The 21,385-nt window shown below is 44.9% G+C and overlaps 1 protein-coding gene across 2 annotated transcripts in view; it reads left to right on the forward strand.

The window, feature by feature from the left end:
- SPG11 (SPG11 vesicle trafficking associated, spatacsin) overlaps positions 1-17,772 on the forward strand; it is a 72,011-nt gene extending 54,239 nt beyond the window's left edge. Inside the window, exons 32-41 of one of the 2 annotated variants that reach the window (XM_040414358.1) lie at positions 185-318; positions 416-614; positions 688-825; positions 11,700-11,833; positions 11,919-12,026; positions 13,154-13,322; positions 13,533-13,621; positions 14,482-14,637; positions 15,227-15,378; positions 17,064-17,772. In XM_040414358.1, the coding sequence (XP_040270292.1) occupies positions 185-318; positions 416-614; positions 688-825; positions 11,700-11,833; positions 11,919-12,026; positions 13,154-13,322; positions 13,533-13,621; positions 14,482-14,637; positions 15,227-15,378; positions 17,064-17,244 (1,460 nt within the window). In that variant the 3' untranslated portion in view covers positions 17,245-17,772. The remainder of the gene's footprint in view (positions 1-184; positions 319-415; positions 615-687; positions 826-11,699; positions 11,834-11,918; positions 12,027-13,153; positions 13,323-13,532; positions 13,622-14,481; positions 14,638-15,226; positions 15,379-17,063) is intronic. The other variant, XM_040414359.1, reaches the window with a different exon arrangement.
- Positions 17,773-21,385: the final 3,613 nt, after the last annotated feature.

Raw genomic sequence — 21,385 nt, forward strand, 5'->3', positions numbered from 1 at the left:
CATGTATTAAATTCTTGCTTCTACCTAATAAAGTCCTAAAGACATATTTTCAAAATTTTCCACCCATCTGCTTTGGGTATGTCCATAAAGGGGCTGCCTAGATAATCTTTAGTTTGGGTGGTCCTCCCATATGGTAAATTATCTGATCTGACCTTTTGCTTAACTTTCATTCTTTTGTCTATAGCATCCAGTGTGGACTCCACATCTTCTCAGACTCCCACTAACCCTGTTGTCACATATCTGGAGGTCCTGAAGGATGCTTGTTCACATGGAAAGACTTTCTGCAGACAGCTGCTGTGTATGTATGAGCTGAGTCAGGTATGTGAAAGCCTATACGTCCGTTAGTAAACGTGTGAGGCTGCACTTTTCTGCACCAAAACCCACTTTGTATTTGCCTGTTGGTTCTACATTTTAGGATCTTGGATGTTCCTTCTCAGAAGTATCATCCCGAGATCCAAGAGAAGTTTTGGTTACCTTGTTGTCCAGCTTTCGTCCTGAGCTTTGTGACCGAGCACAAGCAGTCATCACTTCACATGGACTTTCCCCTGAGACTGTAGCCCATATTGTTGCTGAAGGAAGCCTGAAGATATGGAGGACACTAAACAAGGAAGGAGGTTGGTGCTGGACTCAAGAGATGGCGTCATGAAAGGTTGTCCATCACTGTTAATAATCTGTGTATGTATGCAGGTCAGTTTGAGGTATATAACCTCTCTGAGAACAGATCCAACTTTCTTCAGCTTGCAAAGCTGTGTCCTGATCCGACTCTTGTGGGGTTATATTTACTGGATCATCTAGAGACTGTTCCACTTACTGAGCTTCATTGTGGTAAGTATCTGGTCTTCCTATATACTATATCTCTCCTGAACGGCATTTGGGGACACAGCACCATGGGTATATGCCCAGCTGCCACTAGGAGGCTGACACTAGAAAGGAAAAGTGTTGGCTCCACCCAGATGGGCTATACCCTCTGCTCAGACACTAAACTAACCAGTTTTAGTCTGTCCATAGGAGGCAGACATGAACTGCTCTGTTTTTATCACAGGTCTTGCTGCTTTTTATTTTTAATTTTTAATTGATTTTGATTTTCTTTCTCCGCAGGCTTCTGCCTGCTGCAGGATGGGGCTTCATCGTGGACTTCACTTTAGTAGTTCCCCTGCGGGCGAGTACTATTGTACCTCGCCGGTCACCCAGTCCCCCATTTCTGCATCTGCAGTGGCATGCCGGCAATCCCACCTCGGTGCGAGATTGCTGAAGGGGTGACCCTGCGGCGCCTGAAGACGTCGGACGGTAAGTATTCTCCCCTCCGTCCTGTCCCATGGGGTCTCCAGGGTTAGTTCCCTCTTCTGGCCAGGGGATGGGCCCCTGGGCTCCCTTCTCCTCCCTGGCCACCCATCCTCCTTCCCGGCCTTACCTTCTACTTTAGTCCCCGGCTTCTGTCGGGACTAGGCCTCATTTTCTCTGGCCTGTCCTCAGGTCCCAGGTGCTCTTTTTGCTCAGTTTTTCCACTCCCTGGGCTTCGCTTCATCTCAGGAGCTCCCCCGACCTGTTTTTTCCTTCCCGGAGGGCCCGCGGTTCCTACCCGCAGACGGCGCACCTTTCCAGGCACTTCATTATATGAGACCCTGGCTTTTACCTAGTCTAGGCCGCAGGAGGAGTCCATTACTGTGGTTTGTCCCTCCTCAGGTAGATCCACATGTGGCCTGTCTGGCTAAGGCCACCGCCCTTCCTTTGGTCTGCTATATGTCCCGCCTTTGCTGCGTCATGGGTGGCAAAGGCCTGCATGGTCTGGGCCAAACAGCTTGTTCGGTCCCTGCCCCCGGATTCTACTCAGGGGGAGCTCCATCTACTTGCCTCTCATGTTCTCCAGGCATCCCGGTATCTGTGTGATGTTTCCCTGAAATCGGCATGCCGCGCTAGCAGAGTGGCCACTAACTCTGTGGCCATCTGCAAACGATCTGGCTTAATGGTTGGGTAGCGGATGCCGCCTCCAAAAAGGCGCTCATATCTCTCCTCTTCCTGGGTAGTAGGCTTTTTGGGAAGCGCTTGGAAGAGCTTATTTCTGAGGCCACGGGTGGGAAAAGTTCTCTCCTGCCCCAGAACTGTCCCCGCCGCCACCGTCGTCCTATGCCTACCTTTTTTTCAGGCCATTCATTCCCTTCACGCGCAGGGAGTAATTGTTCCTGTCCCGACCTCGGAATGTTTTCAGGGGTTTTACTCGAACCTCTTCACTGTTCCCAAGATGGACGGTTCTCTTCGCCCTATTTTGGATCTAAAGACACTCAATCATTTTGTCCGAGTTCGTCATTTCCGCACGGAGTCCCTCAGGTCGGTGATTGCTTTCCTCGAGGTGGGCGAGTTTCTGTCGTCCATTGAGATCCGGGATGCTTATCTGCATGTCCCCATAGCTCTGTCATATGAAAGGTACAGTCATGTGAAAAAATTAGGACACCCTTTGAAAGCATGTGGTTTTTTGTAACATTTTTAATAAATGGTTATTTCATCTCCGTTTCAACAATACAGAGAGATTAAAGTAATCCAACTAAACAAAGAAAACTGAAGAAAAGTCTTTTCAAGATCTTCTGTAAATGTCATTCTACAAAAATGCCTATTCTAACTGAGGAAAAAGATAGGACACCCTCACGTATTCCCTCTTAAATTGGCTCAGATCTCACACAGGTATATCACACCAGGTGCACATAATTAGTAGATCGTTACTCTGCATGTTGAATGAGGCTTGCCCTATTTAAACCTCAGACATTTAGTTTGGTGTGCTCCTGACTGTTGAAGTGAGAGTGAGCACCATGGTGAGAGCAAAAGAGCTGTCAGAGGACTTCAGAAAAAAGATTGTAGCAGCCTATGAGTCTGGGAAGGGATTTAAAAAGATCTCAAAAGATTTTGAAATCAGCCATTCCACTGTCCGGAAGATAGTCTACAAGTGGAGGGCTTTCAAAACAACTGCCAACATGCCCAGGACTGGTCGCCCCAGCAAGTTCACCCCAAGAGCAGACCGCAAGATGCTAAAAGAGGTCTCCAAAAACCCTAAAGTGTCATCTCGAGAACTACAGCAGGCTCTGGCTACTGTTGATGTAGAAGTACATGCCTCTACAATCAGAAAGAGACTGTACAAGTTTAACTTGCATGGGAGGTGTGCAAGGAGGAAACCTTTGCTTTCCAAGAGAAACATCGAGGCCAGACTGACATTTGCCAGAGATAAAGTTGACAAAGACCAGGACTTCTGGAATAATGTTCTTTGGACAGATGAGTCCAAAATTGAATTATTTGGACACAACAGCAGAGGACATGTTTGGCGTAAACCAAACACAGCATTCCAAGAAAAGAACCTCATACCAACTGTGAAGCATGGAGGTGGAAGTGTCATGGTTTGGGGCTGCTTTGCTGCAGCAGGACCTGGTCAGCTCACCATCATAGAATCCACGATGAATTCTACTGTGTATCAGAAGGTGCTTGAAGAACATGTGAGACCATCAGTTAGAAAATTAAAGCTGAAGCGGAACTGGACCATGCAACATGACAATGACCCAAAACATACTAGTAAATCAACCAAAGATTGGCTGAAAAAGAAGAAATGGAGAGTCCTGGAATGGCCAAGTCAAAGTCCAGATTTGAATCCCATTGAGATGCTGTGGGGTGACTTGAAAAGGGCTGTACGTGCAAGAAACCCCTCAAACATCTCACAGCTGAAAAAGTTCTGCATTGAGGAGTGGGGTAAAATTTCCTCAGACCGATGTCGAAGACTGGTAGATGGCTACAAGAACCGTCTCACTGCAGTTATTTCAGCCAAAGGAGGTAACACTCGCTATTAGGGGCAAGGGTGTCCTATCTTTTTCCTCAGTTAGAATAGGCATTTTTGTAGAATGACATTTACAGAAGATCTTGAAAAGACTTTTCTTCAGTTTTCTTTGTTTAGTCGGATTACTTTAATCTCTCTGTATTGTTGAAACGGAGATGAAATAACCATTTATTAAAAATGTTACAAAAAACCACATGCTTTCAAAGGGTGTCCTAATTTTTTCACATGACTGTACCTTCGCCTGGCGTCTGCCCCGAGGGTCTTTACAAAGGTGTTGGCTCACCTCGTCGCACTTCTCCATGCTAGGGGAGTTGCAGTCATACCCTACCTGGACGATCTTCTGGTGAAAGCTTCGTCCCGGGAGGACAACCTGTACAGCCTCCAGTCCGGGGTGGCTCGTCTTCGCGAGCCGTCTCCTCTGTCCATCAGGGCGTGCATGCGTGTTCTGGGCCGGATGGTTGCTGCCTTCGAGGCAATTCCTTATGCCCAATTTCACACCCGTTCCTTCAGCTCTCTATTCTGGCCAGGTGGAACAAGTCTCCGTCAGGCCTCCATCGCCCGATTTGCCTTTCCCCTCAGGTCCGCTGGGACTTGCGTTGGTGGCTGAACCCCCGAACCGTCTCCCTCGGCAGATCCTTCCTCCTCCCCCCGTTGGCAGGTGATCTCCACCGATGCCAGCCTGGGGGCTGCCATCGGGTCTTTCACAGCCCAGGGTCAGTGGTCAATACAGGAGAGCTCCCTGCAGATCAATATCCTGGAGCTCAGGGCCATTTACTTAGCTCTCTCGTGTTGGACTCCCCTCCTCCGCGGTCATCCTGTCCAGATGTAGACAGACAACTCCACTGCGGTGGCATATTTGAACCACCAGGGGGGCACCAAAAGCATGGCGGTCCTAAAGAAAGCCTCTCACATCCTGCGGTGGGCAGAGGGACATGTTCCCGCTCTCTCCGCTGTCCACACCTCCGGAGTCGAGAATTGGATAGCCGACTTCCTCAGTCGCCAACGTCTCGACCTGGGCGAGTGGTCTCTCCATCCAAAGGTTTTTCAACAGCTCTGTCAGCGTTGGGGAATCCCAGACATGGATCTTTTCGCCTCCCTTCTGACTCACAAACTTCTGCTTTTCGTCGCCAGGTCTCGGGATCCTCAGGCTCTTGCGGTAGACGCCTTGGTGCTTCGGTGGTCCCAATTCAGTCACCTGTACCTCTTCCTCCCCTTCCGCTTCTTCCTCAGGTACTCAAACGCCTCAAATTGGCTTGGGTCCCAGCCATTTTGGTGGCTTCAGACTGGCCCCACAGAGTGTGGTACGCAGATCTTGTCTTCCTGCTCGCCAACGCTCCATGGTGGCTACCACTGCGTCCACGGCGTGGCTGTTGAAGCCGTGGTCCTAAAGTTCCGCGGCCTCTCCGAGTCAGTCATCCAAACTATGCTTCATTCACGTAAACCCCAGTTGGCCAGGATTTACCATCGTACCTGGAAGGCTTATTTTGCCTGGTGTGAATTTGGCGAGGTTCACCCTCTCCTTTTTTCCGTCCTTAGGAGTCTTGCCTTTCTTCAGGCAGGCCCTGAGAAAGATCTCCGCCTGGCCTCCCTCAAAGGCCAGATCTCAGCCTTGTCTGTTCTTTTCCAAAGGCTTTGAGGAAAAAGCAATCAAAGGGTAGGAACCCGTGGAGCGCCACAGACTATCAGTGCAGAAAGGGTTAATTGGAACAGATGAAAGTGAGGGCTCATGACCTCACAAACAGGAAGTCCTGCTCCCTCTCATGCCTTCAATCAAAAAAAACATATCTACATAAAAAAAATATTATTTTTCCCCTGTCATTATAAACAAATTCAAAATCCCTTACAAATGTCCGTGATCTGGATACGGATCCTGAATGACAGGAAGCCCAATGGTGTAGGGTGTTGCATGTCCTTTGTTTGGAGCGCATGAATGCGCATCCGGTATGTATGTGGAACGCACCAAAACATATTTCCGGTGTTAAGAACGCGTAGATGTCTGTTGCGCGTGCGCGAAACCAAAATCTATTGCGCATGCGCGAAACGAAAGTAGTATAGGTGAATGCAAAGTTAAAAAAATATAATGGAAATAGGTGGGTGGGAGGATGCACGCATGCGCTGTGTGCGATAAAAGCGCACGCATGTGCTGTATGATTGTGGCGCACGCAGGTGCTGTGCGCCAACATTAACTGGAAAGTGCGGAGCACGTACGAGGGCCGGAAGGGGCTGTGCCCTGCGTTCCACAGAGAGTCTGTGGAGCGCAGGCGGAAGGGGAGGGCCTGGAGGAAGTGGATGCCTACGTTTGGTTAGACAGTGTGCGTTCCACATAGAGTATGTGACCTCCATATTCAAATTTCCAATGATAAAATTACCACAAGTGCAAGTGCAAGTTTCTTGAGCTTTATCTTGCACTACCCCCCCTGGTGAAGCGAGTACAACTAAAACAGCCGTCAGTGTTGTCATTTTGATTTTATGTATTTTATTGATACCTCTTTTATTGATCCAGTTTTATCTGCTCTATTTTTAATTACTATATGTAAGACCATTGAGTATAACTCTGACTTGACTTCCTTTTTTGATACATCTACTCAGTCATCACCTACGTGGTTAAAGAACTCACTTTCATCTGTTCCAATTAACCCTTTCTGCACTGATAGTCTGTGGCGCTCCACGGGTTCCTACCCTTTGATTGCTTTTTCCTCAAAACCTGATATCACAGGCAGCCTCAACTCTGAGGCTAGCTTCTTCTATGGTGTGAGCTGCCTAAAAACCTATCAAACTTTCTACCTGGAACCCTTCATTTTTTCTATAGCAACTTGTCCCTTGGCGCTCTTCCTCCTAATCTTTCTTTACGAATCAGGGCTAATTTACAGCCCTTGGTTCTGTTTTGAGTATTTTTACTCTAACGCTCCTTTTTTCTTTCTACGTGCAAAACCTACCAGCTATCCTTTATGGATAAACCGGATGGAGCATTAGGAGCTGACTCGGGACATCAATACCTACATAAAGACTTACCAGATCTGGCCTTCAGAGTATGCCGAGAAGTAAAGGGGCTCAATTTCCTGAGTAACCCAGAGGATTTGAACTCTTGGGAACACTAATTAATGAAGATAGATTATCCTAAAGACGACGGCAAAAGAGAACTGCAGCCTACAGGTGCAAATAGAACTCTGTCCAAAGATCTGAAAGACCTCATTCATCACGAGATAGACAGACAGTTTTTTTTTTTTTCTTCACCTGTACCTAAAACTGAGAATAATACCCAGGGGACTTCGGATAAACTTCAAACCAGTATTCCTAAATGATGAATCATTTACTACCAATTGGTATAATCATGTGGATGGGTGCTCAAAGTCCCTTATATACCTCCTTATAAACAAATGGCAAAATACGTCGAAGGGACTCAGAACCATCATCTCTCGATCCACCCACACGGGAACCCTCATCCTCCCCCCCCCCAGACATTTCTTCAGAAGGCTAGAATACATGGAAGTGAGAAAAAAGTGTAAGAAACTTTTACGAGATGTGCGAGATTATCACACTGATCAGATTAGAAAATGGCAATATAATTCACACTTCCTCCATGGAAACATGGAAGGTAAAGATGGCACCAGACATATAACAAGGGAACCAGTCACCAATGGGACGAAATTCATACCTCCACTCATGGGTAAGATTCAAAGTAGAACCTTCTACAGAAGCCAAACAATAGCTAGGAACCCCTTCAATACAAACAATATAGTTTCAGGACCTGACACCCGATCGGAAGCCATATACACATCGAGAAAAGGATCAACTCGCCCCAATCCACAAAATAAATACCATATGGGACCACCAATAGAACGCACAACCCATCATAAGGCCCAAGTCCATGTAAAACAGGATTTTAACTCCTCTAGACAAATTGTATCAATGCCACAGGCCATTAGAAATTTGATTAAAAATCCATCCGAAACAGTACCTCCCCCAGCATCCCACAATCACTCTACATCACCTGTCACCCTGTGTGAGACAATGAATCTGAATCCACTGGGAGTTTGTCGATCTACAGATCTACTCGATGACCCGTTATTGGAACGGACATCAGGAACTGAAAAAACGAGAAATCCATCAGGTCCGTATACCATTCAAAAGTCTGTTCCCACTCACCCCCCTGACAGTCCAGGGTTGCTCTCTAACCTCAAGGGAGATCACCCCCTAGAAGGGACCATTTTTCATACACCGACACAAGACCATCAACATCTCTATGCTCAGACACAAGAATCCCCACTAGCTGACGAACAGGAAGAATCTACTTCTCCAGCCAATTGTTTGGAGAACATATCTACATATAGTAATGATTTCCTTAGTCCAGAACCGTTTTTGGCTCTTCCCACAAATCTTTCAGATAGATCCATACACACAGGGACCCCAATAGGAGGGAGGCCAGTCCTCTCCAGCATCCAGTTATTATCCCCATTCCTACCCCAAACCTCCATGACCGAACCAAATCCTTTTCGAAATCATCGCTTATAGCGGAATCTCAAGATCACCCAATTCTTCAGCCCCATAGATCCCACTCCCCGCAAAAACAAAAGGCCAATATCCGACGAAGGGGATGTAGATGGGGGAAACGACACAAAACCAGAAAACAAAAAATCCAGGACAAATATACTCCATTAGATAATCTGCCATCAACTGAACCCCCACTTAAGGAAATGGGGATCTTTAATCTTTCCAATCAGACCCTAAATGAACATGTAATCAATGTTTTAGCAAAAGGCTTATCCTTCTGCCCCACAAAAGGGCCCGATATGTTCGAACTTTTTGTCAACCTAAATCAATATATCAGTAAATTGACACTCAAAAGACACTTTCAGATAAAAGAACTAACAGGTTCCATTTATGAAAATAAAAACCCTAACACCTTAATGGGGGAAGGAGATGAGGAGGAAAATGTAGACAAACTGATCGAGGATCTATTTGAAAATCCTGTTGAGACCCAATTCAAACCATGATCCACTTTCTATCCGCTTGAACATAGAGGTCCTTTCCTAGATATCTTCTATAATCTCGTCCTTAGGGACCTAAAAACTCTAACAGATTCAAGCCAAACAGAAAACAAGTTACACCATAACCTTACCTCACTACAGAGAGAAGCCATTAGTTCACTCAAGTCTAATAACAAAATAGTAATAAAAAATGCAGATAAGGGGGGGGTATAGTGATCATGAATTCCGAGGACTACAATAAGGAAGCCCTACGGATATTGTCGGACCCTAACTACTATACACCACTTACATACGACCCAACGGTACTATTCTCACTTATAGGTAAAGAAGAGAAGGTCAAAAACAAAAAAGAAACCCAGTTCCTTAAAGTCAACTTTCCATCCATCCCATATTTTTATATCTTACCGAAGATCCATAAATCTCTAAACAACCCCCCAGGACGTCCCATCATTTCAGGAATCGACTCCATCACTTCAAATTTATCCGCCTATGTCGATTCTAGACTACAAAGATATGTTAGACACCTCCCCTTGTATCTTAGGGACTCAAGTCATTTAATTATGTTACTTCAAAACATCAATTGGGAACCAGGTTTCCTTTGGGTCACGTTGGATGTATCAGCGTTATACAGTAACATCAAACATGAGTTAGGTATAAGAGCAGTTGAAGGGTTTTTAATGGAGGATCAATATTTACCAACAACACAAAGAAATTTTATTCTCAATTCTATTAAATTCATTATAACACATAACTATTTTAAATATAGAAACATTTTTTATCTTCAAAATTGTGGTACGGCGATGGGGACCAAGTTCGCCCCATCATACGCAAACTTATTCATGGGGGCTTTTGAGCAGCATGTGGGCCTCCTTGGACATGAGCATATAGTGTTCTACAAAAGATTTATCGATGACATTATTTTTATTTGGAGAGGGGGTCCATCATTATTATCTACGTTCATCGATAATCTCAACCACAATAACTGGAACCTGACATTCACTTCACATTTTGATATACAAAACAAGCAGTCTCTAGTCTTTGTGGTTACTTATCGGCACTGCAGATCCACCAAGCGTCGTGGGTAAAGCTCGCTTCACAGTCAAAGTTCCAGAAAATGTTGATCGCGCTGCCTTATGAGTGTAGAGTTCCAATCTCAGACCCTTCTTTCCAATGTTCAGGTTAATCCACCTTGTAGCCAAACAATCGGTAACCAGAGGCTGGTGCACTCACGTACAACAGCACCCTAGAGGGAAGTTATAGCACAAATAGTGAAGTTCCACCAGGTAGTTCCGCAACCAACAGGTTTTATTGTACTTACAAAATATCATAAAATTCAAGCCTAAAATCAAATTGCTTTCATCAGAGATCCACCCAACCCGGGTTTCGCCAGTCCAGCTTCGGGGTCATGATGAAAGCAATTTGATTTTAGGCTTAAATTTTATGATATTTTGCAATCCACGGGTTCCTACCCTTTGATTGCTTTTTCCTCAAAACCTGATATCACGGGCAGCCTCGACTCTGAGGCCAGCTTCTTCTATGGTGTGAGCTGCCTAAAAACCTATCAAACTTTCTACCTGGAACCCTTAATTTTTTCTATAGCACCTTGTCCCTTGGCACTCTTCCTCCTAATCTTTCTTTACGAATCAGGGCTAATCTACAGCCCTTGGTTCTGTTTTGAGTATTTTTACTCTAACGCTCCTTTTTTCTTTCTACATGCTTTTCCAAAGGCCCTTGGCTTCTCGTTCCAAAGTGAAAACCTTCCTTCAGGGGGTGGCTCATCGCGTCCCTCCATTCCGTTCTCCAGTGGAACCATGGGATTTGAATCTGGTCTTAGATGCCCTTCAGTCCTCTCCCTTCGACCCCTTGAAGGAGATCTCCCTGTCTTACGTCTCTCTTAAGGTTGCCTTTTTAGTTGCGATTACCTCCATTCGCAGAGTCTCTGAGCTGGTGGCGCTCTCTTGCCGGTCTCCCTTTTGGGTTTTTCTCCAGGACAAGGTTGTCCTGCGCCCAACCCCTCTCATCCCAGAGAGCAGTCTCTCCACTGCCTGGATGTGGTTCAGGCGCTCTGGCTGTATCTCCAGCTAACGGAGTATCGTCGATCTGACTCTCTCTTTTTTGTCCCTGAGTGCTCAAGTAAGGGTTTACAAGCCTCCAAAGTTGCCATCTCCCGTTGGATTCAGTCGGCTGTCAAGGAAGCCTATGTAGCGAAGGGTCATAATTCCCTTTTCGGTTGACCGCTCTCTCCTCTAGGGCGGTTGGGGCATCCTGGGCTGTCCGGCATCTGGCCTCTGCCTTTCAGGTCTGCAAGGCCGCCACCTGGGCATCAGTTCACACCTTCTCCAAGTTTTACCACATCCATTCCTTGGCCTCTGCCAATGCCAGTTTGGGTCACAAGGTTCTGCAAGCGGCTGTGCGCTAGGTTTTTCGCATGGCTGTTTCTTCCCACCCTCGGGGACTGCTTTGGGATGTTTCATGGTGCTGTGTCCCCAATGCCATTCACGAGAAAAATTTATTTTTCTGCTTGCCATTGAATCATTTTCTTATTGGATGCATTGGGGGACACAGATCCCACCCTTGTTGTTTTTTCTCTTCGTTAGGTTACCGGGTTTCCCAGGACTCTTTCTGGTTTAGGACATGTTGGCTTCACTTTTCACTCTAGAGTTTGGTGCTGCTACTGCTTTAGTACCAACTGGTTAGTTTACTGTCTGTGCAGAGGGTATAGTCCATCTGGGTGGAGCCAACACTTTTCCTTTCTAGTGGCAGCTGGGCATATACCCATGGTGCTGTGTCCCCAAATGCAGAAAAGGATTTTAAGGTAAAAACAAAAATCTATTTTTTATATTTGTTCCTTTGTCTTGTCAGCTGTCCTGGAGTCTCATGGTATCTTTTTGTTGCTTTAGTAATTGAAATCCTTATCTCTGCTCATGATTGCTTCAGTCTGACATGCCACCTAGAAGGGATAGGGCGCGTCCTCCAAGCATGTCGCAACCTGACGGAGATGCATTTAGCTCCCAACCAGGAGTATAGCCTAATGGTATGTCAGCTCCCTTTACATTCTGTTGTCTCCATTACTAGATTGCGTTACTTACTAGTTTTTTTTTCTCTTATTGTTCATTTAGGTTAGACTCCTGTCAGGGATTGGTCGATATAATGATATGGTTTATGTCTTTGATATCTTACACAAAAACCAGCATTTTGAGGTTTTGCTAAGGAAACAGCTTGATACGGTGGGTATGACACCGACAGTATGACTAGCGTGATAATTAAATGGGTTGTCTCACTTCAGCTAATGGCATTTATTATGTAGAGAAAGTCAATGCAAGGCACTAACTTACGTATTATTACCATCCGTATTGCTTCCTTTGCTGGCTGGATTCATTTTTCCATCACATTATACACTGCTCTTTTGCAGAGGTCACAGCCACCACTGCAGTGCAGATACAAGGTGGCCAGGACAGAAGTTGCTGCACATGCGCGACTATGCAGGCTGGCTCTTTTTCTTATAGCATGCAAGCTCGGCCACCAGTGAGGCCAGCGTTTTTTCCTACAGTGTACAAGCACGACCACAGCTGCTGAATTGCAGGGTGGTCGTAACCCCTGGATACAAGCAGTGTATAATGTGTTGGAAAAATGAATACAGTCAGCAAAGGAGACAATATGGACAATCATAATACATTAGTAAGTGCCTTGTATTAACTTCCTCTACATAATAAATGACATTTGCTGAATTGAGACACCCCTTTAACAAATGCTGATACGTGGTTCCATCTTAAAGGGATTGTCTCATGTATTTATTTTTATTAATTAGATGGTCCGAAGGTGAATTACATGTTTGTTTTATTTTATAATATTGTAGTTATTATTTTAAAAACCTTCCCTAGGGGCTGCCATGTTGAAAACACACACTTTAAAGGGGTTATCCGAGACTAACAAATGCTCCCCCGTATGTCGGGCTCCTCACACTAATTCTACTTACCTGGTACCTGCACCGCCGCAGCTGCTTCTTCTCCCTGTGCGCGGATAAAAACATTCGGTGTTGGGGGGGCAGCCGATGGCAGGCGGGGACGAGCCTCCCTAGCGTCACCCGCAATGCTGGGGAGGCTCGTCCCCTTTACTTCCTGCCATTGGCTGCTCCCCACGACACCGGATGTTTTCATCCGCGCACGGGGAGAAGCAGCTGCAGCGGTTCTGGTACCAGGAGCGGTGCGGAGAGCCAGGTAAGTAGATTCAGTGTGAGGGGCCCGGACATATGGGGGAGCATTAACTACATACAATACTACATGAATAAAAACCTGATTTAAATAACATGTCATTATCTGATGGCACATTGCCTTTATCTGTGATGTGCGTTTAGAAGGGCGGATTGCAGACTGCACTTTTGGAATATATTAAGCGATGTCACCCAGGTGACAGCGAGAAGCACAATATGACTGCACTCTGCTTCAGTCTACATCGGGATATTGGCCACAACCACGAGCATGCAGCAAAAATCCAGCTCAGATTGATCCAGTCTAAGCCTTGGGGTAAGTGAGCCGAGATTTCATATACCTTATATGTGCTTTGCTTGAAGTGAATACATTCTGTGTACAGAGCTGTGGAATATGTTGGGGCTATTAATAGGTAATAATATATGAAATACCGTAATAAGTGTTTTATTTTTTTTGGGAGATGCCTAAATAGATGTGTTCTGACCATTACGTGTTAATGTATTTGCCATGTGCTGTGTTCTGCAGAATATTGGATGTCTGACCAGGGAGAGCTGAGATCTTCTATTATGAAGGCCCTCACTCTGCTGATTGATGCTGCTGAGAGTTATTCGAAGGTAAGCAGATTACAGCCTGATGTAACTGGGTTTTTTCTTGTGTTTTTTTTGTGGCCATTTTTCATGCATTTTTTTTAGGCCAAACCCCAGAAGTGGATTCAAAAGGAATAGGAAATATAAGGGATGAACTTGCTTTTCTATCCTGCTGGATGCTCTCCTGGCATTGACTTCAAAAACTGCCACAAAAACAGTTTAAGCCATTTTTGAAACCTCCCTTTTAAGAATTGTTCACATGCCGCTTGTATGGAATTGAGCTAAACCACAAACGGACAACCGCTGCAACTTCCAGCAGTGTCCATCCAGACATGTTCCACACAGATGTAGACAGCACACAGATGACACTGCTGGAAGTTGCGGCGATTATCCATTCGTGGTTTAGATCCATTCTGTACAAGCCAGAAGACACTGCATAGAAATAAATGGGTCCGCATGTGATCCACAAAAAATGCGGATCAGGCACAGACCAGAACTACAATAAGGAGCATAAGCCCTTAGGGAGAGGACAGGAAAGAAAATGGCGTGAAGCATGGTTATATTGTGGGTCTTTGTGACAGAAGGGCAATATCTGAGTTGACGTAGGGAATAAAGAGTAAGGAATGAAACGGGAGAAAAAAAAGCCAGGAGAAGGAGATCTACTGTGCTTTGTAAAATAGATGGTTGCGTTCAAGGAGGACAGAGTACCTACAGGACAGAGAAGTATTCCTCTTCCTCCACTTCATTTCTTTGTAGACACATTGACGCCATCCTGATGAGGACAGTCTTCCTTCACTTCGACATGCAGAAATACTTCCTTAAAACCCAATGAAACAGTGCACATAATTTAACAAAGAAACCTATGTTCTGATTTTCCTTGTCTCCAGGATTCTTGTGTTCGCCAGTCACTACGATGTGCCCGCCTCACCCGTCTTTTGACCCTACAACTTCATTTGTTGAACAATGGCCACCAAACGAAGCTGATTAACCTGGAAAGAGAGAACTTGATGGAGCCCATATTAGCACTTCCAAGATTTTACCAGGTGTGTGCATGCTTCCTATAAGGGTCTAACATCATACATCACAAGACAACTCTGTCATCTTCAGTCTTGTGTTTCATATGGTCATATCAGATTGTTGGAGAATGTGTCAGAAATTCCATGGCATGACCAGGGATTCCCTTTCCAGTATTTCCTTTTAGTAGAAAAGCATATACTATGACATTAACAAACCTACTTTGTAGAAATTGGCCAACAGGCACCTGAATACAGAATGTGCTTCTACCTTTAATGAGTGCAGGTCCTCTATATTAATTTTGCGAAGTGTGTCAGCTGTATTGAAGACCATCACCCTTATAACCACATAGACCCAAACTCTAGGAGATGAAGGATCTACTATAGCAAATACTTTCCCTGTTTGTAATTTAAGGGGTTTCTGACCTTGTAAGATTCTGGATTCCCTGACAGATGTGCACTGGACCATTGGATTTACCTGACCGAGATACTACACATTGGATGGAGCTTTCTGCTCTTTGTTTTTTCCGCAGCAGGGATAATGGGTCATCAATATCTGGAACCCCTGTTAATATCTGTTTATCTTGCCTTCATCCTCGTGTTCCCATCTTTTTATTAGGCTGTTATTGTTACTGAAGCATATGATCTGCAGCCAGACTGGCCAGACGTCTTGTATAGCAAAGTTATTGTTGGAGGCGATTTTCAGTACCTAGAAGAGTTCAAGCAGCGTCAGCTTCTCAGCAGTGGAGTGTTCGAGCAGTTGTCAAACAAGTAAGACAGAAGTTTAAGATCAAATGGGGACAGGGTGCAGTTGTTACAGGCACCTTATAGAGGAATGATAGGCTGACTACACTGGACATGCAGAGAATAATCTTTGACTTCCTATTGGAGAGGGTGTCCTTAAAAAAAAACCTGTCATTCTTCCCCTAAAACCATCACCATTGCATTATACTTCTGTTGAGTATAGCTTTAGCAATGTGCTGATGTAAAAAACGTCCGCTTTATCATTTGCTATAAAAGTTTGTTATACTGTGCTAACCGTATGCTTATTATCTCTAAATAGTCATCTAGGTGATGCCGTTCTTGTGAATAAGTCATGCAGTCTGAGATGCAGTCACACCCAGTGAGGCTTGGTTGATTTTCCTACGTCATTATAGGCCATGCTGAAATCTATTGTGTTTAGGTTCCCAGGCATATGTACTTGCCTTACCTTTGTCTGCACACTGCAAAAGCACTGGATGTCAAAAAAATTGTGAATCAGTGCCTGCGCAGCGCACTGGGGAAGCCGAGGCATATACACCTCACTTCACTGTGCATGACTGGAACCAGCATGGGCTCCTCATGACATAGGATGCTCTTTGGAACATCAGTCAAGTCTCAATGTCTACATCAGTCAAGTCTACATTATTAGCATATTTTGCAGTGATTAGCATATAGTGTGTATAGTATTATAATGTAATTTTATGGCAAAATAATAAATCAGACAGTTATGGCGATAAAGCTGTTCAACAGCACCACAACGCTATGGTGGTGGGTTTAGGAGAAGAAAACCAAGTCAGCTGATATCTTATGACCCATCTGAGATGATAGAGCGAGAGAAGCTGAGCCATGCGATATGATCTGGAGCAGGATTAGACTGAAAAACTAAAGCAGTCCTGGCAGAACTCCGAGGAGAGGAGTGTGTATATGTATTATGTGTGGGCAGAGTAATGAGGACTCTCTCCTAGGAGTCAGGATTTACTCAGAAATCATACTCCAAATCACATCAACATCTCTTCCTCTATCACATTCAGGCCCCATTCACACGTCCGCAAAAGGGTCTGCACCTGTTCCGCAATTTTGCGGAACGGGTGCGGACCTATTCATTCTCTATGGGCCCGGACGTGAAGCAGAGAGCACACTATGTGCTCGCCGCTTTCGCATTTGCGGAGCGCGGCCCCGAACTTCCGGTCCGCAAAAGATAGAACATGTCCTATTCTTGTCCGCAGCTGCGGACAAGAATAGGCATTTCAATAGGGGGTGCTGGGTGGGTGTGTTGCGGATCCGAAATTTGCGGGTCTGCAACACACCACGGACGTGTGAATGGACCCTTAGATGCAGCATAGATCACCTGACAGGTTCACGTTCAAGAATATCTTGGCATACTACACTTTATTCTTGATCATACACGTTTTCCTAATTATCCTGGAGCAGTATCATGATTTTCCTATTCATTAAGTGAAGATAATTATAATAGGCCCTGTGCCCAACACTCTTTGGGCGTCGCACCATCCAGTGTGCAGTAGCGTCTTTCCACGTCCAATATCGGGTAGGGCGGGAGATCTTAGGCGGAGATATAAAGTATAAGGCAATAAGATTAATTATGAGTAACATTTAGTACAATTGCTTCCTTCACGGTTTAGACCGTTTGCTGAGTGAACTCTTCATAATCTACGTGAAATCTTGTCCATTTTCAGATGCAAACTGAACCCTCCTGGGTCCACTGGACTACAGAACCTGAAGCGAGTGATCTCTTACTGTGAGGACATCAACACACGTTATAAACTGGCTATTGAAAACAAATTCTACGACATTACTGATGTCCTGATGAGAGACTCGCAGACACGATGCTGCTTGACAGATATGCTGTCTCGATAAAGGTCCTGAACAGGATAGCACACCTCAGAATCATGCTGAACAAGCAGCAGTTTGCATATTTTTTACTAGACTTCTACGTGTCAGACAGAAACCTGTGGAATTACAGCCGCCTCTAGCAACTTTTTTGGGAAAGAAGGAACAAATATGTGTTTCGGGAAACTTGAAAGTTTTTTTTTTGTTCAAATAGTCTACTAGACTAAGCGACAATAGTAGCACTATCTGTATGTGCTGTTATCATACTGCTGCACTGTATTCCACTTTATGCTGATTTTGCACTAAAGACTTGCTTACAGAAGCAGATTTAGACAAGTATTTCCCTCAAATTTTTTGCCAAAATGGAACTGCATCTGAAATGGAGGTAGTTAATAGAGGCACCGGTCCGGTCAACCACTCATCCCTCCCTCTTCCATTAAAAGGGTCATCCCATGACAACCTCTTTCTAACAAAGCTAGAACCAGCCCTGTACCTCACATGGATCCAGAGATCTCCACATTCATTGCTCAACTTTTTCTGCTAGAGAGTGTGTCCTTTCTGGCAGCTGAAGGATGGTTCTGAGCATGTGCTTCTGTCTCTGTGAGCAGGACAGAGAAATTAGAAAAAGAGCTAACAGCAGGAGGTGCTGTGCGGATAGAGTTCATTGAATAAGTAGCTATACAAAATGTTTTATTACATGCAATCGAAGTATTCAGATCCAGCTGCTGGTTTGAAAATGTAGAATATTTTTCATGCGACAACCCCTTTAAACTATAGGTATGAAACCATAACACAATTTTGTTCTATATGCCATGTATATGACATTTGGGCTGGCGCTACAAATGAAAGTGAATGGGGGTCACACTGTGATCCAACCCAACCCTGCTAAATTTGTTGTCATAGGCATGGCAACTTGTGGGCCGCAACCCAACCCCATTCACTTTTGTTACAATTCAGGGTGCGGTACACTGCAGTCTTTGGTCACGTGATATGTAGGCCCCCCAGCCTGATTATTAATCATTTGATGGAGCTAAGATGAGCAAAATTTTCTAGCTTATTAAAACTTTATTAATGTTGCTTCTTTTTGTTGTTTTATTATTTGTAAGAGTTAGGGCTCATTCACACGACCATACAAATTAGTCCGCATCCGTTCCAAAATTTTACGGAACGGGTGTGGACCCATTCATTTCAATGAAGCCACAAAAGATCCATAGTTCCTTTCTGCGGTCCCGCAAAAATATAGAGCATGTCTTATTCTTCTCCGCAAATAGGCATTTTCTTTGATAGTGGCGGCCATGTGCGGTCCGCAAATCCTATAATGCCTCCTTTGCTGGCTGTATTCATTTTTCCATTGCATTATACACTGCTTGTTTCCATGGTTACGATGACCCTGCAATCCATCAGTGGTGGTCGCGCTTGCACACTATAGGAAAAAGCGCCTCTTTGGTAGCCGGGACAGTGGGAGCGCACATAGGCTGGTGCTTTTTCTGTTTCAATAATTTTTATTGGCTTTTCAACATGTTAATGTACATTGTATAGGTGTATTCAAAATGCAATAGCAAATCAGTCAGTTTATACAGACAAACAATTGCAGTTTCAAAATGTAAACACAATAAAACCACAATATCAACAAAATGCACAGAATACCGTCCTGAAGCCACAGCCTGTGTAGTTGAGTATTCAATGTTTACATGGAGGGTGTGTTGTCCACAGTTGCCATATTTTATCCACTTTGGTTTTGTGAAATACACTGTAGAAAAGTAGTTTTTCATATTAAAGGGAACCTGTCATCTCCAACAAACATCCCAAGCTGGCAGCAGTACCTGAGAGTAGCCAGCAGCGTGTTTGTAACCATCATTTTCTTCCTGCAGGCAGATGAAGCAAAAGCTGTAAAAACGATCTTTAATCCCCTGCCCGATGCGCTTCTCTAGTCAGGCTTGAAATCACGGGGGCAGCGGCCTCCTTGCTTCAAGTCGCGGTAACCGCGCCCCCTTCCCCGCCCCTTCGCTGTGACTGACAGCGCTTATGCACAACAGTTCGGCTGGCTTTGCCGAACTGCCGGCTGTCAGTCACAGCGAAGGGGCGGGGAAGGGGGCGTGGTTACCGTGACTTGAAGCAAGAAGGCTGCTGCCCCCGTGACTTCAAGCCTGACAAGAGAAGCGCATCGGGCAGGGGATTAAAGATCGTTTTTACAGCTTTTGCTTCAACTACCTGCAGGAAGAAAATGATGGTTACAAACACGCTGCTGGCTACTCTCAGGTACTGCTGCCAGCTTGGGATGTTTTTTGGAGGTGACAGGTTCCCTTTAAGTGTCGCCACCACCTCCTTTTTAATCTGGGGGTTTCTGCTCCTTCCAGTGCTGCACCACCACAAATTTCGCAATTACTAAAACATAATCTACTATAGTTCAGGCTGATACAGGAAAAGAGTCTATTTCCAAAAAAGGAGAGCCAAACCTGAAGAAGGTTCCACTCTAATGCAATACCTCAGATAGTAAAGAGAATACCGTATTCCAGTAGGGAAGGAGGACGGGGCATGACCACAGGGTGTGGTAGAGCGTTCGTCTGTGACCACAGAGTCGCCAGCAATAAGGTGAGGAGTTTGGAAAGATAGCATGTAACCTATTGGGTGTATAGTACCAGCACAGAAGCGTTTTCATAGCTGTCTCATAGTGGGTTGTACACCTAAATGTTCGGGAGAAAAAGAGAATGGCCCTACTCCAGGTTTCAGTTGTAAACTCCTGACCCATCTTCTTTTCCCAAGTCATGATAGGAGACTGCGATAGAATATCATGGATCGGTCTCAATATTTTAGCACTGGTAGAGGTGATTTTAAAAAGAGCTATGATATCGGTATTGAAAGAGGGAGGAGTCTTATTTAAACATGTGAGCAGATGTCTCATCCACAAATATTTGTAAAAGTCCCTATGTGGAATTCCATAAGTCACGTGCAAATCCATAAAGGACCGCAGCGTCCCTTGGGAGTACAAGTGTTGGACTGAGTCTATTCCTCTATGTGTCCAGTCGAATAAAGATATGTTGTCTAGTAATATTTCCAAAGATTCCAAAGGGGCTACGGTTATGCATTCCCGTGATGGTTTACCCACAGAAGAGTGGAATTTACACCTTAGGTCTATGGAGTGCTGTACTATGTGCGACCTACCAGGATTCATGTTTGGATCCAACACAGAGCTAATCAGTAAGCCTCTAAGATCTTGGGCTGGAGTTAAACTTTGTTCTATGTGAACCCAATGTTTGTCTGTGGTTCTTGCTCAAACAATCCCTCAAAATGGAGAGGTTGGTAGTCCCATTCCTCCCCTTCCTCGCTTCCGGGTCATCCAGGTGTATGAAAATCTAGGTTTCAACTTCCACGAGGCAGCACTCCGCAATGGCCGCATCTTAAGCGAGCTCTGGCCCCAACGCTCCAAGAAAGCTGCCCCACGATCTCCCTGTCAGTTATTGAAGGCAGTCATGGTCCGGATAGGGATTGGACAAGGGTGTGATACTCCTAGCCAGGCTATCCTATACCCCTGGAAGCCCCAGAGACCACTCTTACTACTGCGGCCTGCGCTGACCCGCCCGATATTAGCTTGTGGTGGTAGCGATTGTCAGAAGCCGATCACAACACTTGTCATCCAGCGCTGCTGTGCCTGTGCAAATACAAGGCTGCTGCTTCCCTCCAGCTGTGCCACTGGTCAGGGTGAGCTTAAGGGGCTACATGGCTACATATTTGATACAGTTGAAAAAAGACAAGTTCATCAAGTTCAACCAAGTGATAGGTGGGGACGCGAATCCCAGAAGGAAATGAAACTAAGATTTCTATACATTTTCATAAGCACTAATGTTGTTTACTTTTAAGAATTCATCTAAACCCTTTTAAAAACTGTCCACTGTTCCTGCTGTGACCACGTCCTAAGGAAGTCTATTCCACAGATTCACAGTTCTTACAGTAAAGAAGTTTTTTTTTTTATTATCAATCTTTATTTAGTTTTCTCAAAGATGACAAGAATTACATTAGTAAATCGGTAACAAAGCCAACTAGGTCACAGTAACTAGCATTGACAAGGAATATTAGCAGTTACAATGTGGTTATTAACACTACAGTAAGAACTACAGAGCAACTTTTACCATTGGAAGGGAGGGGGGTGGGAGGTGGGGAGGTAGCAGGA

Source organism: Bufo bufo, chromosome 1 (assembly GCF_905171765.1).
Source record: "Bufo bufo chromosome 1, aBufBuf1.1, whole genome shotgun sequence".
In the NCBI taxonomy this organism is placed as follows: Eukaryota; Metazoa; Chordata; class Amphibia; order Anura; family Bufonidae; genus Bufo; species Bufo bufo.